This window comes from Pseudopipra pipra, chromosome 6, assembly GCF_036250125.1.
Source record: "Pseudopipra pipra isolate bDixPip1 chromosome 6, bDixPip1.hap1, whole genome shotgun sequence".
Lineage (NCBI taxonomy): Eukaryota > Metazoa > Chordata > Aves > Passeriformes > Pipridae > Pseudopipra > Pseudopipra pipra.
Genome location: NC_087554.1, coordinates 9,183,384 through 9,207,777, shown reverse-complemented (window position 1 = coordinate 9,207,777; position 24,394 = coordinate 9,183,384). Strand labels below are relative to the sequence as shown.

General features: G+C 38.7%; 1 protein-coding gene across 1 annotated transcript in view; it reads right to left on the bottom strand.

Annotated features, from left to right (window-relative positions):
• The window catches only part of SPON1 (spondin 1), a 190,920-nt gene that overhangs the window by 29,311 nt on the left and 137,215 nt on the right, over positions 1-24,394 (bottom strand). The window contains exon 7 of the mRNA XM_064657244.1: positions 3,058-3,122. Within this exon, the coding sequence (XP_064513314.1) occupies positions 3,058-3,122 (65 nt within the window). The remainder of the gene's footprint in view (positions 1-3,057; positions 3,123-24,394) is intronic.

The window sequence follows — 24,394 nt, the reverse complement described above, 5'->3', positions numbered from 1 at the left end:
TGCCTCCGATGAGCAAATACTGAGCCCATAAGTCTGCTCTCCATTACAGTGTTTGTCACCACCTCTGTGTGCCCCTGCCCTCCAGCCCCGCTGTCTCTGGGGTGTTATTCTCCAGTACAATATTCACCAGGGAGGCAGCCTGGTGTCCATGGTGCCTCATCCTACCTTCTCCACAACAGCAGCAATTAGATGAATGCCCTTACAGCCCTCTCACAAGCTTTGGTGGCAATTGTTCCTCTTCTCCCTCTGGTTTTAAGTGTAATCACCATAACTAACTTGGTAATCTAACTCGGACAGGGTTGGCAATAGCATTCATTACATGGAATTGGGTGGCAAACTTTGAAGTGAGAGCAGGCTGAATCTGACAATTTTTGACGATTTGGACCTCCATAAATAAATTAGTGTTATGCATTTTATAATTGTTGTGAAATACATTCAGGAAGGTTTCTATGTTGTGCTTATTATGACACATTGTAACACCACTTTGGCACCACTATCATACCATATTATACATTAGATACATAACCGATGATTATGCAAAAGAAGAATATTCATGACTTTTAGTCAATTCTTGATTAGGAAGATGGTTGTGCTATGCATAATAATAGACCAAATGTTTATCCTGAGGAGTCATTATCCAATACTTGCACAGATCTAATCTAAATTCCAAGAAGGAGCATCCATTATGGCAAATGGGAAATTAGCACCAGTTAATGGATATTGAAAGTTTTCTCTTCTTCTGTGCTTAGACCATATTTTTAAATTGAATTAAAAAGTAGGACATCATGGCAATATATGATTAAAAATTTGTATAAAAAGCCAAAAATCAAACACTACCTGTAAAGTGCAGGGTTAGAGGAACCCTTGAGGAGCATTTGAAAGCACAAATATAAAGATTTTTTGATGTTACTGAAAGGTAAGAACTGTCATATAGAAAAGGCAAGAATTGACTGGAAAAACATCTGAAGGATGTTGCAAAAGCATTTGCAGGTATGTCTGTAAAGAATATCCCTTAGAAAGTATCTGAAGTTTTTCACACAACCTTTTTGTGAAGTTTCTCAGAGTCATATTAAGTTCAGCATTATGATCATAGGGGAAACATACTTTAATTAGCTTTGATTTTTGTGATGTAAGCAGGAGATCCTCTTTTCATCTCCTGTAAAAAACTACAAACCTGCTCTCCTGTCAATGTCAAATCATTCCATGCACCCACAGCAGTCAGTTCCTAGTAGTATTGCTCACTCTAATGCAGAAACATCACACATAAATGTTGCTTTATAAAAGTAACTGAAATTGGAATGAAAAAATACCTGGCTTGTTTCAGTCTGAGAAGTCACCAGAGCAGAACAGAGAAGTGGACAAAAGTTTTCATTTAAAAAAAAAAAGTGTTAGTTTTGAGTGAATAGGAAGAAGGCAGCAAAGGAAAAAAATGCTACCCACAGTCACTACAAGGCAAACACCAGCAAATCTAAAGCCTGAAAATTTCAGTGGGATAAGACCATAAAGAGAGGTTGCCATTACTGTCACCTCAACTGACCACTTGCATTACCCCTGTCAAAAAAAGCCTAACCTGAGATTCCTGTGCAGAGCCTACAACTCTGTCTCAGGGTTAAAATATATTCAAGTGATGGAAAATCCATCTCATGCTCAGGTAAGCTGCTCTGGAGGTTAGTCACAGTGATAAAGTCTTTTCCCATACCTTTAGTTAGAATTTCCTTGTCACAAATTTCCTTAGCTTCCATGCTAGGAGGGATTTCGTACTTTGGCCTTGTTTGTTGTTTTTTTTTTCCCCTAGATTAAAGAGGGATCAGCTATCAGAAATCTTTTCACCGTTTGAGCTGTGCTCACCTCCTAACCTCTTTTTTTTTTTTTTTTTTTTTTTCCAGAGAGGGAGGTGATAAAGTGAATAGCTTAAGTCCTAAGCTGCTTAAGAGTTTCTAAGCCCCCTAGGGTAGGGAATGTTTTCTGAAAACTGAACTCTCTTGCAGTTTTTTTCTGACTGCCCTCCAAATTTTCACATACTTTCTGAGATACAGATGACAAAGCCAGGCACAGCATTTCACTGCTTCTTTACAGAGGAAATAGGACTACCTGGTCTGTACAATCTTGCAGTAAACTAATTGACCTCCTTCTCCAAGGACTTAATTTGACTGTCAGCTAATTGGGTGACCCCTTCTACTGAGCTCTCATCTTTAGTCAATTCTTGTAAGTCTCGCTCGTTTGGGCTTGGATAGAATCAACTTTGGGCCAAGTACAGATAAGTTATTCAAGAAACATCACCCTGCCCTGACACCTCCCCCATCGCCCTTGAAAGGCCACCAGTAAATTCAAGAATCTCCAGAAAGAAGAGTTTTGTCCTCTTTTCTGCTGAGTGCCAGAGAAAGGACCCTGGGAAGTCAATTTGCTGTCTTGGTGAAACAACCAAGTGATGGTTACAGTGCCATCAGGGTCATGATGCTACCATGGAATGTTTCAGACAGGCAATTTTGAAGAATTGGCCCTTTAGACTGAGAGCTGGTGGATGAGGATTTGCTGTATCGATACAAAGCATTGACAAAGTCTTTGAGGTAGGATGCTAAAAAATACTGCTCTTATGTGTACAATAGTATGACATATATTTGAACAAGCATAGAATAAACATCACCACTTATTTGTAGAAGGCACAAACTCCACAGGATAATCCTGCTGCAACAGTGAGTGAACCAAAGCATGTAAAAAACGAAGACATGCTAAAGAGGAAGGAAAGAGAGAAGCAGTTGCTGGGAAAACAAACAAACAAACAAAAAAAACCAAACTAAAAGCCAAAAACTCTCCATACCCCCCGAAAGAAATTAAAAAACAACAACAACAACAACAACAAACCAAAAAAAACCAAAACAAAACAAAAAAAACCAAACCAACAAACACCCACCCCCCCCCCCACCCCCCCCCCATTTATCAACATATTTTTAGATTATTTCTTTACCAGAGTGAATGGTTATGTGAGACAATTAGAGCGGCCCTTTAGCCCCCACTCAACACAAGGCTGTTGAGGCACACAATTCCCCACTTACTTACACATTCAGAGGTTGCCAGGCTGGCCACTGTGCTTTGGCTTTGATGACGGTTAAAACCTCATCGCTCTGTTAAAAGAGGCAAAACAAGAAAGTGATTGGGACAATTTTACAATGAGAGTGATGTGTCCTACAGCAAAAAAAAACCCCAAAAAAACCAAACAACAAAAAAACCCCAACAACCAAACCAAATCCCTCTTGATTCTGACTATGAGAAGTATGCTTTGTCCTTTTTGTTATCTGGGCACCCTGTGTCCTCAGCTTCACAGGATCCATCAAGGAGTCTCTATGAATGCAGGAGGCAAGAGCGGCAAGCAAAGGCAGTCAGACCTTGGGCACAGTTTCTTTACCTTCTGCAGGACGTGGAGTGACCTTAAAACACCAGCAGTAGTTTGCAGACAATGTTATTTTTGCATCATGAGCCAAGGGAAAGCTTTCTCCAGGAATTCATCAGGTTAAAAAAAAAAAGCAAGGACAGAAAAATTGCTCAACACATTACAGATGTACAGACAAAAGTTAGAGGCAGCTCATCTAGGCAATCAAACACTGTGAGCATGTATGATATATTATTTATTATTCTTATACATTTAAGGATGTAAGGAGTCCACAGTGGATGCGTGGCAAACTCCTCCATTGATAGCATTTTCTCTTTGCTCTCCACTTATGCACGTGAAAATTATAAGGTGAAATACAGCAGCCATTTCTGAAAGCTCACAGTGTGGCAAAGCACTGTACGAAGATTATTTCCTGAAGACTCTTTGAATTCCCACATCAGCAGTTTTAAACCTTATATTGGTGCAGTAAACCCAGGACAAAGGTAGGAAACTGTTAACAAGGCTCTGATGCCCAAAAGACATCTGTCACACTTTTTTAGAAGCATTTTCCCCATCTCCCCTAGGAATCCACCCCAGTAATTCGCCTGGAGGAACACAAAGTTCACAACTCACTCACATGATTTCTACTGTCTTTTTAAAATATTTCCCAATTAGACCAAGAAACCCACTTCATACATTACCAGTAATTGGCACTTCCAACAGAGCTGACCTTTCAGTTTAGTGATAACAGTGCCATTTCTTGCTTGATAGCAATAGTCCTGACATCCCAGACTAGTTCTAGTCCATACACACCCCTCTTCAAAGGAAACAAATTTCACTGGTTGTTTCTACCACTGTCACTATTTTCAGACTCTCTTTTTTTACCAAAGCAAGGGCATTACAGCACTGATGGGCCCTCTCTGTGACATACAAGGTTTTCAGTTTTAGGAATAAATATGTGACCTCTCCCTTGAGCCGAGTGGATGGATAAGACATTTCTTGGAAATCATTTATATATATATATACAGATGCTTGGCCATAGCCTAGACCACAGGAAGTGTGCTGAGCTAAGAGAGCTGAAAGTCCAACTCTACAAAGGCAAGTAAGTATAAAAATACTTTATCAAACTCCCATACTAGTGATACAGTTGGAATAAAGAGAATTTTGTGCTGAGAGGGAGCAATCGAACAGCAGGCAGGAGGGCTGTGCCAGCAGGCAGATCCACCAGGGCAGGCAGGCCCTGGGGAGCTGCTGAAGGCTGAGCCACCAGCACAGCCCTCTCTCCCAGCCTGCCTGCTGGGCTGGGTGGAACCAAACAGAGATGAGATCCACGCAGGAAGGATGCACCACATACAGGTTCATCTATAGTAACCTTTACATCCATGCCTTCAAAAATAGAAGAGACAGTTTTGCGCTCAGAGTGATTTGAAAAGAAACTCATTCAATGAATGAAGTTGAAAGTCTGAAGTTAGAAGACATTACTTCTTTTTCTCTGATGATAGAATTTGCCTTAATTTTTAATTTTCCTTGTTTCAACATCCTCAAACTTCCCAGCTGGGCATATCTTCATTTACTTGCCTTGAGAACACATTTGCATTCAAAATCATTAACTGTGTATTTTACATCGCAACAAAAGTCTGTTATGAGCATAGATGATTATGTTTATTAACGTAATGCACTGCTTATCTAATAAAAGGCAGTAATTATGTCACTAGCATCCAAACCACTCATGTCTGAAAGCATTTCAACACATGCTATTCAAATTAAAAATGCATACCAGGAGTAGATGAACAATGACTAATAGATTAGCAGTAAGTGCAGAGGGAAGGAAATAAGGAACAAAGCGTGGTGCATTCAGACATCCCTGAATTTTAAGGAAGGTGAAAATTCAGATGCAAGCACGAAATTCATGGATACTTCCTGAACAAAAATGTAAAAATGCAGAATCCAGTGTTCTGTTGAGCCTGGAATGAAAATACACTTTCTTTTGTACCTAGAGCTCCTTGACAGTTATGTAGGATTAAGATACAACTTGAATTAAATCATTGCTATTCCAGACTGATATTCTAATTATGCAGTTGTCTCTATCATGCAGATTTGCAATATTTATTTTTTTTTTTTAAATGTAACTCCTACACTGCTATCAGTGCCAGTGTATATTTTCATACACTGGCAGACAGACAGATACACGAGTACATACTTTGTACAGTAACGAGTTTTACTTGGACAAGTCTTTACATCAAGAAGATGAAATCCTGGAAAACAATACAGCCAATTCATCTTTGGGTCTGCAAGGCTGTTGCCATGTGAGGTCTGGCTGCCAGGCTTGGCATCAGCCTGGGGATCCCAGGTCCAATTGCCACATGTGTTGTCACCAGCCTGCATCTCCCCCACCTCCAGCAGGGATCAGGCTTGGGGAGTCCCCCCAGAAAGCAGTGACCTTCCTCTGCCTCCAGACTCTCCAGCTGACTTCCACACTTCTGGGGGAACATGATAAACTTAAACAGCCCAGACAAACAGATGTTATCCAACACACGAGTTCAGAGCCTCGTGAACAATCCACAGATAGAGAGCAATCCACAGCAAAGATACAGTGCTTGGATTTCTGGCCAATCTCTTTTACTGCAGTTATTGGCAGGTGGTAGAAACTGAGAGGATATGAAATGCCTGAAGAGAAACCCACAAATTAATAATATGTAACTAGTTGATGTAACCCAACTGCCTTGAATAACCCAAATGCACAGACTCTTTATTAATTTTATTAACGTTTTCTTAGTGCTTGCTGTCCTACATTTAAACCTATTTTTTCTCTTCTCTTCGTATTCCCAATGTTTTGCTTTGATTTTTGAAGTAAACAAACTCTCAAATTCACGTCAAAATATGGGAAAGAGAACGAGGAGGTTTCACTGTGGTATGTTGCAAGTTGTCTTGGAAACAATGATTCACAAGTAATGAAAGTGTTACATTTTGAAAAAGAAAACTAAGATTGTTTACTAAATGACAGAGTGTCAAAATGTCACATCACAACAAGATAAAGGGAAGGGCACCAATGCTCTTTCTTGGAGCTGATGAAAATCCTTTAGGTCAAGTCTGATACGCACCTCTTCCAACAATAAAAGTGGGGGGGAAAAGGGGAAGAAAACTGTCTGTCAGCAGCTATAGAGCCATATAGAAATAAAGTATATCTCTGGAGTCATCATGGTAGATTGACTTCAGTATAATTTGGGTTTTGGCCTAAGTTAAAACATGTAAAAATATCAAACAACCATCCTTTTCTCCAGATCCACTTTCTACATTGGTGTTCAAGCTGGGGGTGGGTGGCTGATTCAATAGCTGTTCCCTATGAAAGTTCCCTATGAAAGTTCCTTATGAACTTTTAGCCAAAAAGTCCTAATAGCATGATTTTAAAAGTTTGAGAATGTCGTTCTAAAAAAATGAATCATTTACTTTACATCCATTGTTTCCTGCAATGTACAAATGAATGCTCATGTAGAATAAAGTAATTAAATGGCAATTAGTAGTGGTATAAAACCACTGCTAAGTTAGATTGTTCAACTGTGCACCTACAAAAGATTAAAAACATTTCCTCAGCTTCAAATGAAAAGTGGGACATAGCTCAGAAAGGCATCATTAAAGACAGAATTTGATTTGAAGTCTTTCTCAACCAAGGGGATTTAAAACAACAAGTTTAAAGGGTAATATCCATTAAAAAGTAATGAAAGCTTTCAGTAAAAGTTTTAAGTATCATCTGAATACTTTTAGAATGAAAGTGAGATTAGCAGGATCTGGAAAGCCATGTAAACTATTCCATGTGCTCCAGCTGTTTTTTTGGTAAATCACACGATCAGTATCTTTTCTATACCAGAAGTTATTTTTACAAGTTTTATTCCTGTTTTTATTTCATGTGTGCCAAATAACATTAGAAAATATCACTGTGCAGATCACTTAGCACCTCGTAATAATGAAGTGATTCGGTTCAGCTAAATAAATGACAGTGTGTTGTTATCTGACATCCAAATCACAGCCAGATCCAATGAACCATAGGAATGAAAAACACCTGGTTTGGGCCAGAGCTTAATTTCCCTCATTTCATACTGCTGCTGCTTGGCATTCATTCCATTGTTTTAAAGCAGAGAACACTTAATTCCTTCCACAACACTCCTCATGCTTTCTGAATGCCTTTCTGTCCGCAGCGGACTCATTTTCACAAGTTTCTGGGAAAATAGAAAAAGCAACATTATCTTCAATTCACGGATGATGAATTGGATGTCTTCTGGAAACAAACCTACATATCTGAATTTTAAGATAGCATCTCCCCTGCAGGATCATCCTTTCCCTCAAAAATAATTTGTTATTGAAGGAGAAAGAGATAAAGTGAGAATGAAAAAGTATAATGCACGGTATGTCTTCTGCAGGGAACAAAATGCTATAAAAATTAGAATGATACAGTGCTTTGGAGGGATAGTGGGGTGGTCTTAAAATCTGATCAGTCTTCTATGATTAGTAGACCTTATTCCAACTCCACTGTGGGCAGACACACAGAAATCACTTCAGGGTGAGGAAAAAAAGTATTTTCAGTATCCCTAAGACTCCTTCAGTTTGTGAAAATAGTTTCAGGCTAACAGAAGTCTTCAAACCCTCAAATTCTGGCTCCTTGTAGCCAGAATGCTACATATGCTGTACAGTTAGTGGTCTTACCACAGAGAGGTGTCAGGAGGAAACATTTAAGAGAACACAAACACCTGTTTGCATGCTCTGAGTAGCCAGGTAGTCTACAAGGACACCTGAAGACTCAGCACCACAGACAAGAGGATGGTACAGCTGTTCCTCTCGGGCTTAGGTTCCTCACTCACTGCTAAAAGGATGCATCTGCTTGGGACTGGCCACGGGAAGGTCCCTCTTGAAAGCAGACAACTTTCTTCCAAACTAGGAATGGTGACAGTGTTTGCTATAATGCTCAAACTACTGTTTACACCTTGATATAGGTGCAATTTTCTGTCAAGAGGTTTGTATTTACAGCTGTCCTAAAACTGTCCCTGCTGCTGAGCAAAGGGATATCTGAACTCTGGACTATGATTTTCGTCTAATAACCACTTAATGTTAGAAAGATGTTACCAGGTAGAGATGGAAGGGACTGTAATTTTAGGTACAAGTACTTAAATTCTGCTTAAGTTATGAGTAAGCTGTACATTCTTTAATGTCATAGGATTGTTATGATACAGTAGCACAGCTTTCAGTAGAAGCTGAGTTGCATGATATTCACTTATGAAGGAGTTCACTGCAGCAATAAATGTGTCAGAAGGTACATTATAAGACCAGATAAAAAGGCACTATTTAACTCCAGTACAAATGCACACTTTCTTTCCAGGTTAAGAGAAAAATAAAAATCAGTCTTATCTTTAAAGTATTATCTAATACAAAATACATGGCTAAATAATGCTCAACACATTATAAACTTCTGTGATGTGTTACTTGAAATACATGTTTTCTCCAGGTTGATAAAATCTGCAGACATCCTGCCCACTTTAGTTTTACAGATGTATTTGAATGGAAAGGGGACACTGATGTGGGCACATCTCTGAAATTTGTAAAAACTTTAAAAGAGAAAGGGAGTAGCTGTCTTTTCTGTGATAATAAAATATTTCTGTGATAAAAGCAGTTGTAACTTTACTTGCTCTGGAGTTCAACTTCATGTAAATATACACATTTGCTTTATAGTAACTGTGAATGTTTGATTAACTCCAATATCAGTTAACCTGCTTTGAGTCTGCCCAGGTTTCTGAGGACTTCTTGTTTATGTGGAGCATGGCATAAGCTTCCCGTAGCTATTACCATGCTCATTACCAAGACTTATTTTCAAGGCTGCTATCATGAGATGTCAATACATCTTTTTTTTCAGCAGGTGTAGCCAAGAAGGCTGCTGAAGTTGTCCTAAGACTGAGATGCAGTTCAACATGAAGAGATTTCTTAATGAAAGCATGTGCAATAGGTGTTTTTTCCTGGTTCATAAAAAAAGCGCATTTTTGAAAAGGTTAAGCTTTTGGTCAGAAATTGCTTCATTTGGGAGGGAAAAAAAAAAGCCCATAATTAAAGACAAAGACTTATTTTTACCATATGACAACAACTACATTCTCTTTAAATCTATGATTGACTTAGATTTAGGCAGATTATACTAAAGCCCGTAGCTCAGATTTGGAGTTATCATTAACAACAGCAAAAATGCATTTCAGTCTGTGGAATTATACCAGGATTGTGTCTGCCCATTTTACTTTGGCTTCTCTGTGTTTATGACAGCAATTTTGTGGCAGCTGAGAAAACCACCCATATTATAAGATATATAAACATGCATGAACAGAATTCATTATTTGTCCACAGTATGTACAAATTCAATATTTCCCTGTACAAATAGCCATTTCTTTAATTAAAAAGTCTTATTTATTTTCTTCCAAAAAAAGGTAATGACATTTCAGAGAATAAAAAATCTGTGCTTTTCAGTTCATCAAACATGAAAATCTGGGGGAATTTCCAGGCTTTTTATAGTGGCCAGTCAATAAGAAAACACAATTTAGGGCTTGAGATGGATAAAGAAATACTGCTGGGGTGCAACTGAATAAAAATGTAAGGAAAGCTGAGCATTTAAATTCAGTCCTGAACTGTTTCCGTCTGAAAATATCCCTGCTTAAGGAGAGCAAGTAATCCAGCACTTCAGAGAGTCCCAGCTTAACTGATGGGCTGTACAGGAAAGCTTTCCTGAATTGGACACTTAGACATTTTGTATTCACTTCTACAAAGAAAATTCTCTCTCTTAGACAACCAGGCTGAGAATTTTTCCCAAATGTAGATACTGCCCATCTTTTCCAGAAAATATGAAAATATGTGTTAAAGCTTCACCATTTCAGGATGGGGATTGCACATATTACAGCTGAAAACGCATACTTAAAAAAAAAAAGCTTTTAAAAGGAATCACAGGAACTCCGGATTTTGTTAATAATTACTGGGATGGGATGTAAAAAGAAGTATGTTGATTGTTACTCTTAGTATATAACCAAAAAGCACTGATTCACCTTGCATGAACAACCTTCTGCACTACCTGTCCCACGGGGTTTTCTTTCAATGAAGTGTTTGTTTCAGGAGGTGAATGTAGGCTGAAATTAATAACAGAGCTGTTGCTAATGGCAACCCTGAAAATCGTATGCGTTATTTTATTTGCATTAAGTTGCAGTTACATAATCCAGCGTGTTCCCAATAAAGCAATAATTCATTTCTGCATAGTATAAAGCTCAGCAGTGTGTGTTAATGAGCCCTAGGTATGCTCTGAGTATCTGAGCTGTCATTTTCCGTGGCCAAGCAGAATCTTTAGGAAAAGGATATCCCTCGGGAATCCAGTTCTTGATTGCTTGTTGATTTTCAACTGTGCATTTTGCTTCATTCTCCATAGAATGCTTTGCTGTCTCTAGGACTACTGAAATATTTTGGGATCCTAAATTACTTTGCCAAAAACAAGGGCAAATCTTTTTACTACATCTCAGAATGGCTACTTTTTAAAGAAAGAGAAAAATCTAGATTTTGAAGCTAGTTGTCAGTGGTGTATCTCCCACCCTGTGCTTAATAGGTTTGTCCAACACATACCCTTCTGTCCTCCTTCTGTCTTAACTTTCCCAATTCCATCGATCCTTTAGACTAAACTAGCCTTTAGATCTATGTGCTATAAAACTACTGTCAAACTCTCAAATGATTGGAAATGGTGAGCACAGCAGAAAAGACACAGGGGAAAAAAACCCCAAACAACAATCCAATGCACCGAGGCATTCTGTGTGCAATAAAGCAGCTGTATGCAACTGAGCGGCAACCTGCAAACAGCAAGACAAAAAACTGCATTCACTGGAGATAATGATAAAAGTGTTTTTAAGCACTGGGTGCACTCATCAGATTCATATTCAGGTAACTATAGCATTTTTTGCTCAGGCTCCTTGAAACGGTTTCAAAACAGTCAGGGATGAAAGCATTAGACAGGCTCTTGGGCATGTTATGAATAAGTGAGTTTCAACTGCTTAAATATCAGCAGGAAACCTCAGGAGAAGGCTGGGGCTGCTCTGAGAAACAGCCCAGGGAACGGGGACAGAGAACAATTCTGTCATCTGCTGAATTCTGGCAGTGAGACCCTAGGTGTCATGAAAATTCATTCTGCTGCTTTGCTCCCACATTAGCCAAATGTGGTAGCTTGAACAGAGGAGAAATAATTATTTGGATAATAGCAAGTGATTTTTAAAAAGACCAGCAAATTAGCTCGGGAGGTGAGCTTTCCTGACCCTTGACAGTGCTTTGACAAATCACTGTAAGGGCTTTTTTTCCATTCAGTATGTACAATATAAATATTCTAAATGTGCTTTAGCTGCTTTACAGAGGCAATTACAACAGCTTAATTTTCCTTCAGTAAAGCTACTGTGTCTAAGCTACCCTTCACTGTTCCATCCAAATAAAAGCCCAAACCAACACCACCAAAAAACCCAACCAGAATTACAGCCTTTAAACAAATTAAGGAATTGAGGATCCTACCATGAATTATATTTTCTGGAATACTCTGGAAAGGAGTATTCTTTCAGAGAAATCAGTTTCACATCCTTTCCTCCCCACACACATGTTCAGCACTGCCCTGACAAACAGGTTGCTGCCATGGGGGCCATTCCTCTGGCACTGTGCAGTCTCATGGTTTATGCTTTGACATTCACCTGTCTCAGAGTTTAATGATCAGCACACAAGCATCTCAGATTTTTAATAAAGTCATCTCAGCCTCTGACAGGACTTAGGAGAGCAGGGTTTTAAGAAGAATGTCAGAGATTTCTCCAAGGGGTGGAGATGTCATTTTTCCCATCAGGGGCTGCCTTTACCACCTCCTTTCCTTGCAACTCTCTTTCCTTGGAAAAACAGCTCAGTCTGCCCTGTGTGACTCAGGACCATCTACGTAGTCCTCCACAGATAGCAGCTCCAGTCTGATATCCCTGATTCTGCCTGTGTACTTTAATTTTGCCTCAGCTTTGCTTCTGCCCTCCTGTAAGTCAGGAGAGATAAACAGACAAGGTGATGGACTGCACTGCCCATGCTGTGGGCAGGATTGGCTTTGTGGGGGGGGGGGGGAGGGGGGTGTGGATAGCTTTTGTTTTTCTCTGACAAGGAACTCTCCTGCCCTGCTTCCTAGTGAGGATTAGTATACAAGAAAGGTTTTGTTTAGGTAGATGCTAAGTGGATGTAGTGGCGTCCTCCCAACCTACCACCTTCTCTGTTTAAGCAGTGGCACCAGTGTCAGTACAGCTTAAGCTGGGCACTGGGGAGACAGATAACAACACCATAGTTAAAGGCTGTAAATCTTGCTCAACAGCTAGTTGAGCATATGCCAACCAAAACAGGGCTGGTGTGCAAATGTGACTGTAAGTCCATCATCTCAGTCCATAAATGGTGGGCAGTCCAAAGCCTGTTGGGTTCTCCTTCACACCAGAATGTTGCACACCTGGATTCCCTTGTGAGCAGGGATGCCTCTCAAGGTTACTCCTCATGGTTCAGTGTATCCTGATCACGTCAGATACCTGATAAGTGAATTGGGGATAAGAGCTCTGAAGCTTTGAAATCTTAGCTATGTGTTATAAGGGATTGATTGAGCACATGCAATCCTTTAGTCATAAACTGTTGACCAAGTCTGTAACTAAGTCTGGATTCAGCTGCACCTGAACTCCCCTCTGAGAAGGAGTTTAGAATGCAAGGGGATCTTCTCTGAACCTCGTGACTCAGTGGGAGGGTCTCCCTCACAGTTTTGTCTGACCCCACCCTTTACACAGTAAATACTCAAGTGGACCTTGCCATTGAATCTTGTTAAACCACTGTCATATGTACCATTGAACTTTTTTAACCCACTGTCTTAAAAAACTCATATATATTGTTGCTTCTCTCTTGTAAGAAGTGCATCTCCCCATCCACAATAACAGAGGCAAATCCAGAAACTGAGACTGACCCTGAGAAGTTTCCTTGCTACTTCTTAGCAATTTACAGGACCTGAGCTAAGGTAATCTGAGCTAAGGTAATGTTCTCATCCATCTCTGAGGGCTTGCTCTTGTGCTCCAGCAGTTAGACAGCAGGGAAATAGTTCTATGTTATTGCTTGGTGGGGTTTTGTGTTGTTGGTTTTGGTTTTTTGATTTGGTGTTGTTTTTGGGGGGTTTTTTGCAAGCTATCCAGCACTAACTGTTCCCTCAGATGAACTGACTGTTCTCAGGTCAGATGAAGGTTATCTCCCTGCCTGGTGCCCACAATACTTGTTGCTTAAAGAGCTTCAAGTATCTTTAGATCAGGTAATATGGCTATATTTTACATGTGCCACTGAGTAGAATTAATGTTTAAAGAGGAATTACATAATAATTACAGCTTTTAAATCAGGAGGAGCTGCTATTAGAGTGACATCTGCACTTGATATAATTAACATGCTAGGCAAGAACTATTAATTCCACTGTGGAAAGTACTGTGTTTCTATTTGCTTACTTAGAAAATCAAAAATAGAAGAGAAAACCAAGAATTAAAGCCTGTAGCCACAATGCTGCTTGTCATCCTGAAGGAATCAGAGATAAATGGGTGATGTTTCCTCTGTAATAAGGCCCATATCAAAAAATGTGTTTATCTTAAGGAATGTCTCTAAAGTACTCTGGAAAAGTCATAGGACATCAAATTGCTGAGTGCAGCATTCATGTAGTTATTTTATTATCAGAATATTTCTAAATTAAAGAACATATACAGAAGCTTGCACTCTAAAGGAAGGTATTCACCATATTGCACTGTACTCACATGCCACAATATTAATTCTAAAAATAAGCAAACAGTGAGAAACAGTCACTGCAGGAATGTCAGGATAAATTTAAGTAATTTGATTTCAGCTGTAAGATACCACTGACTGGTAGGGACCCATCTTAAGGCTGTGTACCTCAGTGTACTGCTAAAAAGGCTTGTTGTGATGTACATCCTTTGCTATTTCACACAGCTGTTTTGAAATTACATGTACACTGATCTAGTTATATGCTTATCTCTAAAGCTTATGTTCTGAAGTTAGGTTTAAATTTTAGAATTTCACTGTTAGTCATATTATCATGAAATGACACAGTGCATTATTATGCCATGAAACAGGCATTTTGATTATTTCATGACATGTTCGGTGCCAAAAAAAGCATGTTTTTCATTCCAGTAATAAAATACATATTTCTGTTATGATAATTTCATTTATATTCCTTTAGGTCTCCAATAAACTCTCTTCTAGTAACTCTGTAATCAGGATTGTGCAGTGTTAGAATTGTCCTCAGTTCTTTTAAACCAGGGGTTACCACGTACAGATATTTATTTTCCTTCATCCTTCATTTTCTCTCCCTCAAGTCCTCTCTCATACCAGGTCCCTGCTGGGGAATTTCCAGTAGAACACTGAACACAACATCATTCTCCTCTTTATTTTTACAAAAGTAGCAGGCCAGACTTGTCTCCACTGAAGTTCTAATTCCAGGTGTTAGGTCGCTTTATTAAAATGCTTTGCTATTCCTTAAAATAAAACTAGGTTGTTTTCTCTTTATTAATCTCTAAAGAGATTAGAACTGCTCTGTTATTGCAGAGCAAACTTCCAAAGTGGTTAATAATTGGAGCAGCAAAGCATGGTAAATGCCACATCTCATTACCAAGACAGTGCTTGGACTCTATTCACTGGAGTAACTTTAAAGACACTCCATCCTTTGGCTAATCAGAATGCATGTTTTTAGCATTCATGTTTCTAATGCAAGAGCAGGCAAAATTCACGGGGTTGTTCCATTTTGTCTTCTCCTGACACTGCAATTGTACACTGAAATAAACTGATGGAAATGTTCTCTTACAACAGAATTGCTGAGCTGCTGCACCACGGTAACTACTGAGAGTCTATTAAATATGCAATTACTGTGGCATTCTCTGAAGTCTGATGAGCCAATTAATAGCACTTTGTATTTTCATGGCACCTTGCCTCAATGAATTTTAAAATGCCTTTTAATAATAAAGTTCTAGAGTTCTCCTGTAAATCATTTGTACCATCACACCCAGAAATTACTGAAAAGTCAGCAGACCACTTACAGCTCAGAAAGTTTTTTTGCAAGCACCCTGACAAAGTGATGTCTGTCTGACTGACAAGACTCCCACACTGACCTCAACATTATGATGATACAACAACATGCTTTACAAAAATAAGCCTGACAATTTATTGTCACTGGTCTTATCTGTAACTCCAAAGAAGTGACACCAGGAGGTGAAGACACCAAGCTTTGCCTACCACACTGAATGACTTGTTGGTCACCTTTCTGAAAACCTAAGTAGCTACACGCAAACATGGCACCATCTCCAATCTGGACTGTCATTTTGAATTTGTGGTTAAAACATTAATTAATCCAGCAAGCACAATCAAGTTCTCTGTGAAACACATTAGCTACATTATTCTGTTATAAAGTAAAAACAGATAATCTGTGGCTCAAACCACATCTGTCACAAACCCAAAGCCCATGTAAAAGCAACCTAAAAGGCTGGCTATAAACCAGACCCTGAGCAGGCACACTGTCAGCTTTGAAGAGCAAATGTATCCCTTTCAATATGCACCCGGCTATAGTGGGCTTATTAATAAGAAAACTTGTCTAAGGAAGAAAGCTGTAAATTTTGAATAATTCCTTTCCCCCAGTACCATCCACAAAGCTGGAGGCTTGCTATATCTCATCCTGTTCTGGAATCATTGCGTTATGATCTATGCTCCAAAAAAAAAAAAAAAAAAGTCAACCATGAGAGAAAATTCTTTCCAACTACAAATTCACCCTCATTCATCTCTACCTCAGTCAGAAATGACCTTTTGCCATGCCATCCAGTCTTGACAACTGAAAAGTTTTCTGTACACGAATAGACTTTGTACTGTGCTATATGTTGTGCCAAAACCCAAGCAGAAGTCATAACATTTCACAGGAACTATGCAAATGAAAATATAATACGATCTAGAAAGAAACAACACAGTCAAGAAAATGGAAATCTAGTCTCCAGTAAGATCTATTCTGATGATTAGGAAAACCTACAAAATCTTTTCAAAGCCTGGGAACTTAGATCCAGAAATCTCTGCTGATGACCTATTCCTGCTGTTTTACTTTTCCTCCCCCCCCATCCAGCTGGCTAATTATTAAACATAGTCAGTGTTCAGCTTTGGAATTACTTGAAATGTTAAGCCCTATCTCTTCCTGTAAACTCTCATCCCATCAGACAAACATTTGTGAAAACTCTGGGAACAAAACCCAGTTCTACTGAGCCAAGATTTAGTGCTCTGAACCACCCAGCTTCAATTTCTCCAAAATGTTCTGCTCATTTTAGAGACGAAAGCAAACTTCTTTCTCACTCAAACATCTGAAAAGATCCCAATTGCTAACAGGCTTACACCTTATCAATTATTCATTTTCTGAGTCAGAGTTGCTCTATACAACAGGCAAGAGCATTTGAAAGCGCAGATATTATTCAGGAATTAGTTTAGTTCTGAAATAACTGAATTACTACTCCTTTTGAAGAAGGTGCTACTTGCTATAAGCATGGCCAGGTGAATCTGAATTTAACAATTACTGGAGTAATGAGGGACTTTTTTCTTTCCCCCTGTTTTTCATGTTTTCCAGGTACAAGTATCTCTAAACCACTCTGAATTCCTCTCTTCCTGTTCAGGGATACAGTTCCAACTGCATCACCCCTTCTCAAAGACTGTTCTCTTAATCACTACTTCCTACATCTCCACAGGAATTTACAAAAAGCCTTAAACCATTTACAGTTTCTTTTTTTTTCTGCTTTCAGGTCCACATTTCTCCTGATTTGTTCTGCACAATTCTTCTACAATAAATCACCCAGCATTATTGGTCCCATGTGGCTGCATGCCTTTCATTTGTGTGAACTGACATCCAACCACCTTATTGACTGCAGCTGCTTTTAAATACACTTTGGTGTCAGCAGTGATTTACTTTTTAATTATATTATTTTATTTTAGATGAGTGGTCCTATTGTTTCTTTAACAGCTACTTTAAAGGCAGTGCTCAAATAAATGAAACCTCAGCATCTGAGCAAGGAAAACAACTTAATTCACAATTCCTTAACAAAAGAATTTCCTACAATAACATTCCTGATGAAAATATCACCACACTTCCCCAGTCTTTTACATTTTAATGTGATGATAAAGGGGGTCATTTCCTTGAAGAATGTTCTAGCTGAGCATTCTTGGAAGATTCTTTCGCTAAAAAGACCAGCAGGGACAGTACAAAGATAAGATTATTTCTGTCTCTCTTCCAAAATCCTGAGAGACTGTTTTACCAGTTTTCTATTTCAGCTGCAAAGACAAGCTGTGAATCAAATGCTCACCAAAATTAAAGACTAGGGATTTGATCTTAGGAGAAGGTCCATTTTTGTCCTCTGATATGTGTATGTCATTTGTCTGCAGGAGCACATTTATGCTGTGTCTGGGGAAATATTGAGCATACAGGTAAACTGGTATTTCTCCAGGGAGAGATTATAATCAGTAAAAACAAAAACACCACAATCCATTGCAAACATGTACTCTCTGCAATGGAAGTGTGAAGCAAGAATACATTCCTGAATGTGGAAGGTACAAGTTTACCCATGTTCTGTTGCGTTGATTTTAACCAGTATTTCTTGAAAAAATATTCTGGGAATGCACTGCATATTGTTTCTTTCACACATGCATGAAGTATCAGATATTAATAATATTTATGTAATCTTATTAAACATACAGTGCACTTTCATTACACAGAAATATTATGACCACAAATGATAAACTTGTCCACCAGTTTCAGACCAGGTAATTGCTTTCAATTTCTACACTACTGGCCTCTATTAATGTGATTGAATAAAGAAGAAGGTATTTTGTAACAGGTTTTTTTTTTAATAGGATATGCAGAATTGAAAAGTAACCAAATAGTATCTATGGCCACTATTTCTTCTGATTCTATGCACCTGCCAAAGCAACCCAGTGCAGTACAAGGATAACTCCATAGTGGGCTGTGATTTCTTTTTCTATTTTTTTGCAGCTACCTTAATCCTTCTGAAGGTCTTTTTCTGTTCCTCCCAGCAACCATCTTCAAAAGGACAGAGAGGAAGGGAAAAAGGGAAAGAGCAGATGTTTTAGGCTAATGAGCAAACAACAACAAAGTAGTTGCCGTGAGGGTCTTGACATTACTTAGAATCTGAGCCTTGTTTATCCGGTATTAGAAAAGTGTTTGGTTGCTGAAAAATCATTTTCCAGGGAGCAGTTTTCAGCCTTTGTCCAACTCTGCCACTGAACTCTGAAGGAAGAGCCAGGAAGAAGCCAAAGAGGTAAACCCTGAAAGGCCACCCCAAGAAAGCATTAACCCCCAGTGTCTCCATTTACCCATTAGCCAGACACAACTCCAGTTGGAACAGAGCTGTGACAGTCACTGCCTTACTCTTCCAGAGCTGTTCAAACTGCAGGTGCCCTCCCGCTCTCCCTGTAGTTCAGAACAGCAGTGGTCTGGTTTTAGGTGTTTTCTGACCATTTTCAAAGGGCACATTTACATTCTTCAGCCATGGACTGAAAGTAGAAAACGAGCCTCAGATAAATGCTAAACATGTAGTCCATTTCCTTTTGGGTCCAACCCTTCCTTTCAGATATAAATATTTACCTGCTGGAACTGAAAGCTTCACAAGCATTTCTGAGGATAGAATCTAACTTTTGTTATTAAAGACAAGAGGCCAAGCATTTATTCCTACTGCAATCTCTTGCTAGCATTAGAGCAGAGAGCTCTTGAAGTATTTATTAGCTCTCCCTGGTTTGGTTTTTGCATCTGTTTGCTTACCTAGGCAAACATGGGAAGATATATTTAGGAGCTCCATCATTCTGCAGCCCACAGAAGGCTTCATGAACACACAGTGCCAGCATTTCAAAATCTACACCACCTACATACCACTTAATTCCATTATCTTTACAACAACATTGGCTCTGATGTGTCACAGAAACCTCTAGGGCCTAGAAATGACTTATGAATTAATTACATGAAGCATAATCATTAAAAGAATAAATTCAAACATCATGATTTCTCATTCTATTTCATTAACACGATAGGAAAAAAAAAAGACATTCAGCATTTCATGTGCACGTTCACAAATTTTTGTGCCAGAACAACACATACAAGGTGAAAAAAGATGTTTGTACATATTGCAGTGAATACAGAATTTCAGTCACATGGACTTATGCTGGGCACCATAATACATGGTTCTATGAAGTTAGACAAACCCTCCAACAAAATGTCATGGATTTTTTTTGTTAGTAATGCCACAGAGTTAAAGACAGGATCCAATTTCCAACTTTGGAAAGTTCCTGTAGTGTTTTGGGCTACAAGCCTAATAAAGTAAAATAGATGTGTTCAGCATCTCAGGATGTTTGCAACTTTGGGCCTTTAGATGGTCAGATTGCACATCGTAGTCACTCACATATTCCAAGTGCAAAGAACCACCTGGCTAGATGCATGAAATTGAGTTATATTTGTAATCATCCTGGTTAAAATAACTATGATAGATTCTTGAGGATAGCATCCTTTTCTCCCTTTTATTATGCTATATCTGTATGTTTTGAAAAGCTTCAAAAATGATTTCACCTTAATTCATTTAGAGAGGAAAAGAAGAAAAACAAAACAAGATTCAGAGAAGTATTAAGGTTATTGCTGACATCTGCCTCAGAAAATTTAAAAAGTTTGAGAAATAGTAGATTCAGTTATCTCAAAATGATACCTGTGAAATATAATGCTAAGGATTTCCATGAGTCAAAAAGGACCATTCTAGAAAGAGATCAGAAAAAAGGAATAATGGTCTTCAGCCTCACAACTGGAGAGCCAGTTGCAGTGGGATAGGCTGCCTTTTATTAGTCTAACTTCCAGACCTCACAGAAGACAAATAAATTCTCAGAAGAGACATCTAATAGGAATCACTGCTATATCCATTTAGAAATGTATGTTTGTTTGTATTTTAACGTAAGGCCCTTTGGATGCACCTTTGCTCTCTTGAGAAGCAAGAGGCCTGTCATGTTTGTAGAACTTCAAGTATTTATTGCGTTCTTCCAAAAACTTGGGGTTTTATTCCAGGCTGTGAAATTGAAATGCTCTACAAGGAGTTTGGCCTTAGAAAAAACCTAGTTCTTCAAATCACCACAAGCTATAGCTATTAGTAAGGTGTGATTAAAAAAGCTCAAGATCGTCAGTAGCTCGCAATGCTGGAAGACGGGATTTTCCGTTTTAGTAGGAGATAGCTTTCCTTAAAATAACTTAAGTGAAAATAATCAATTGCTTATTCATCTTTGAAGCATAATTTCTTCTGGAATACATTATAACTCGAGGAGTTATTGTTAAACAAGATGCCTGAAACAATTCCCCTACCACATTCATCACGCTGATTTCCATCCAGCTCAGCAGGCAGCTGATGGCTGGGGGTCTGTAGAACAATCTCTTCTCAGCACTGTCAACTGATCAATTAGTGTGAAACTGGTTAACACCTTCTCCAGTCTTATCTTCCTATCCACACATTGCTTCCTGAACATCTGCCTGAGGGGTGTTTTCTCTCACGGCAAGTAAAGGGCTTATTCTCATCAATGTATGCAGGATTTGAGAGAACTAAAATTCAGTAAGAGCTAATTTATCCAAGTGTTTGACATTCCTTGGCTGTTTTGTAAGTGAGGGTCCTAGCACAATAAAGAATATAATATTGTTATTGGGTAAGAACTGTTCATTTATTCATTATACACACATATCTGTAGGCAAAGTTCTTGTCATAAAGTTGTTATTGTCTGATGAATGGAGAAGTAACTCTTGAATTACAGCTATTCTTGTGCAGACTAATTTACAATATAGTACTTCTAATACATTGCCTTGAAAAGAACCATGCTAATAGCTTGAAATTATTTTAGAAGAATCAGATCTCTGTTTATGGAAATAACAGAGTCCTAGCCATTAACAGTATTTAAAAGTTAGTATTACTGTTATAAATCTGCTATTTTATATGTCAAACATAAAATCAACTTTTCAATAACACATTTTAACTTGCAGTTAAAGTGCTGTAATTTCTTACATGTATTCAGCCAATATACTATGTAGCATAAATATGCAATTTTATCACACAGCAACTACAGCATATGTGAGTGCTTTTATTGTATTGTTTGCATGAATAGGATTCTGAAACCCTCTGTTTACACATACATGGAGGTATTTTAAACTACAATAAATGGAAAATGATTAGTTTCTTTTCTAATATACTTCAAATAAGCATAGCACAAATATCTTCATTCAAGTATTTGGCTTTATTTATTGTAGTAAGTTTTTTTTACAAATTGGACTTTTACAAGCAATTCCTTCTTTTGCCACGGGAGCATGGAAAACAGAATCCATGAAAACTGAAAGACATAGTCAATGAGGGGTAGGTAAGATTTTTAAGAAATAATAAGAAGATATTAATTCAATGAACACACTGAATCAGTGAACACTGAGATGCTTCACTACTATAAAATATAAAGATGCAGCTTGTGTATATACTCTTAAAATCTGCGAGTCCTAATCTAGTTTCTAACATATCCTAAATCCACAGGTAATCCACGCTTGAAATAGAAGTGCAAAGATATATTCACAATAGGCACAAGACTGATAACTGATGCTTAAAAATAGGCTCTTCTCTCTCTTGGTAGCACTTTTCTGGGTTGACTCTATAAGACAGGAATGCTTGCTTCAGTGGGAAGATGCCACCAGTGATTCAACTCACTGATTGTCTCGACCCATCTATGGTTACTCAGGCTCAGACACCCCAGTGCTCCCAGTGAAGGGCAGTGCTACTGGCTGAGCTGTGAGAACATTGCAAGAAAAGGGAAGACAAAGAAGAAACATTTGTATGCAATTACACTAATTGAATAAATGAGAACCAAAAATTAAAGTCAACATTTCAGTGCTTTAAGGCAGAGCAAGAGCAGAAGTTTCCAGGGTGCAGATCTCTCTCTATTCCTAAGCAAAGACAACTGAAATAGGGATATCCAGTAGGATATCCCTGACCTGGGAGGCTTGTATAAGTGCAGTTATCAAAACAATAATTGTTAGCTGAAATGAACCTTGACACATTACACCACCTCCCTGTGTGGAGCCTCATTTCAAGCAGTCATATTAGTAGTCCTTTCAGCTTTGTTTTATGTGTTGCAGTGCAGAATAAAACGTGACTTCCTGGTTTTTGTTTCAGATACTTTCAATAGCATTAAAAATGCTATCCCTGTTACCTTGTCTCAGCTAATTAATATCCCAAAACATGATGAAAGCACACCAGTGTTGATTCATTAACAGGATGGTATTTGGTGGATATATAGTGACCTGTTGTATGCCTGTTGCAAGAACAAGAGAGTCTTTTGTTAATGAACACATTCACATCCTAAGCACTAAAGTCACTACTTTATCCTATAATATTGCTGTGATTAACATTAATTAACTTTCACACATGGTATGAGAGAAATAATAATGCAACTTCATCTTCCTGTTGCAGTATTATTCTTCTTGTCTACTAGTTCTTGTGCAGTTTTAACGATCTTGTTAATCCCCTTTTCTTCCCATATATTTTTAACATCCTGTTGTTTTTTGACTTGATAGCTGCCTAGGGCATGGATTATCTCTGTCTTACATGCCTATAAAAATATAACACTGGTCAGGTCTTTAAGGCACTGCTGCAGTGCCCTAAATCAATAATACTTGGTATAGCAGAAATAAAAGAAGGTTATTATATGTGAAACCATTTTGGAATTAATGGCTTTGTAGGTATGGCAACAGAGTTCCTTCCTAATTCCCTTCCTTTGTCCTTGTGGATTGTCCAAGGGGATTTAAACTGAGAGACAGGTGATGGTTTCTCTCTGTAGGATAAATTAGTTTGTGCGGGTCTCTTTGCTGCAATGGGTAGCCCAGTTTAAAGCTAGTTTGGGTATTTGTGCACTAGGCTGTGATCACAAAATGATGGGGTAGACACACAGAGGTAGATTTCCCTTCTCAGAACTTGGCTTTGGGGGCTATTTAGTCCCTGATTATCTGGTTAAACTCCTGTGGTTTTGGAGTCATCTCAGGTCACTGCACGCTGCCCACAGTTGCCCAAAGCCACCACGCTTTCAGAGGAAACATCTCTATGTGCCTTACTCCTCCACATTCCTTACAGTTACATCAGTAATACCCTACTTGGTCAGAAGGATTTTCAGTCAATCTAGTCCATCAAAGCAGCTACTGTGCTGTTAAATACCAGAAACTGTGACTGGCAGGAAGGGTGAGTAATTTGCACAATAAACACAAGATTTTGCCATCTCATCTAAAGTCACAGCCGCAGGCTGCTCTCAGGAGTAGTGTGCTCTCAACCTTCTTATCCCAGAATCATGAACACCGAGAGAAACAGGAGGAGAAAGACAGAGGAGGAAAAGAAGAGTGCCTTTTGATTAAGGCAATATGTTAAGTTCATGTTAAGGCAATATGTTATATATTATCCTTTTGTTGGTGCAGCCTCTTATTCCTTGTTAAGTGATCTTCATCGCAGACTGGGAAATCAGTTCTGAAATGGCCAAGACACTGGGTAAATCAAGAGTTAATATTACAGCTGGATGACAATTTTTCAGTGAAACAATACTAATTCACTGAGGTCAAAAGACATTGAAGAAATACATATTTCTTTTCATAATTTCCTTCAAAATTTGGGCAGTTTTCTGCTGGAAGTACGCTTGGTTTCCCATCTAGCAAACTTGGGAGCCTGGGATCTCATTTAATTTGCTCACAACTGCTGCTTAAAGGTCTGACAAATCCAGGAGGAGCACACTGCATATGTTTCTAACGGGGACTCAGCTTTTCACTCAAGCCATGACTTTTAGGATTTTTTGGCTCCCTGCCATGGAGTTGAAATGAGGCCGACTCTCCCCCCTGTATCTATGGGTTTCCAAGCTGCCTGTTGGCTG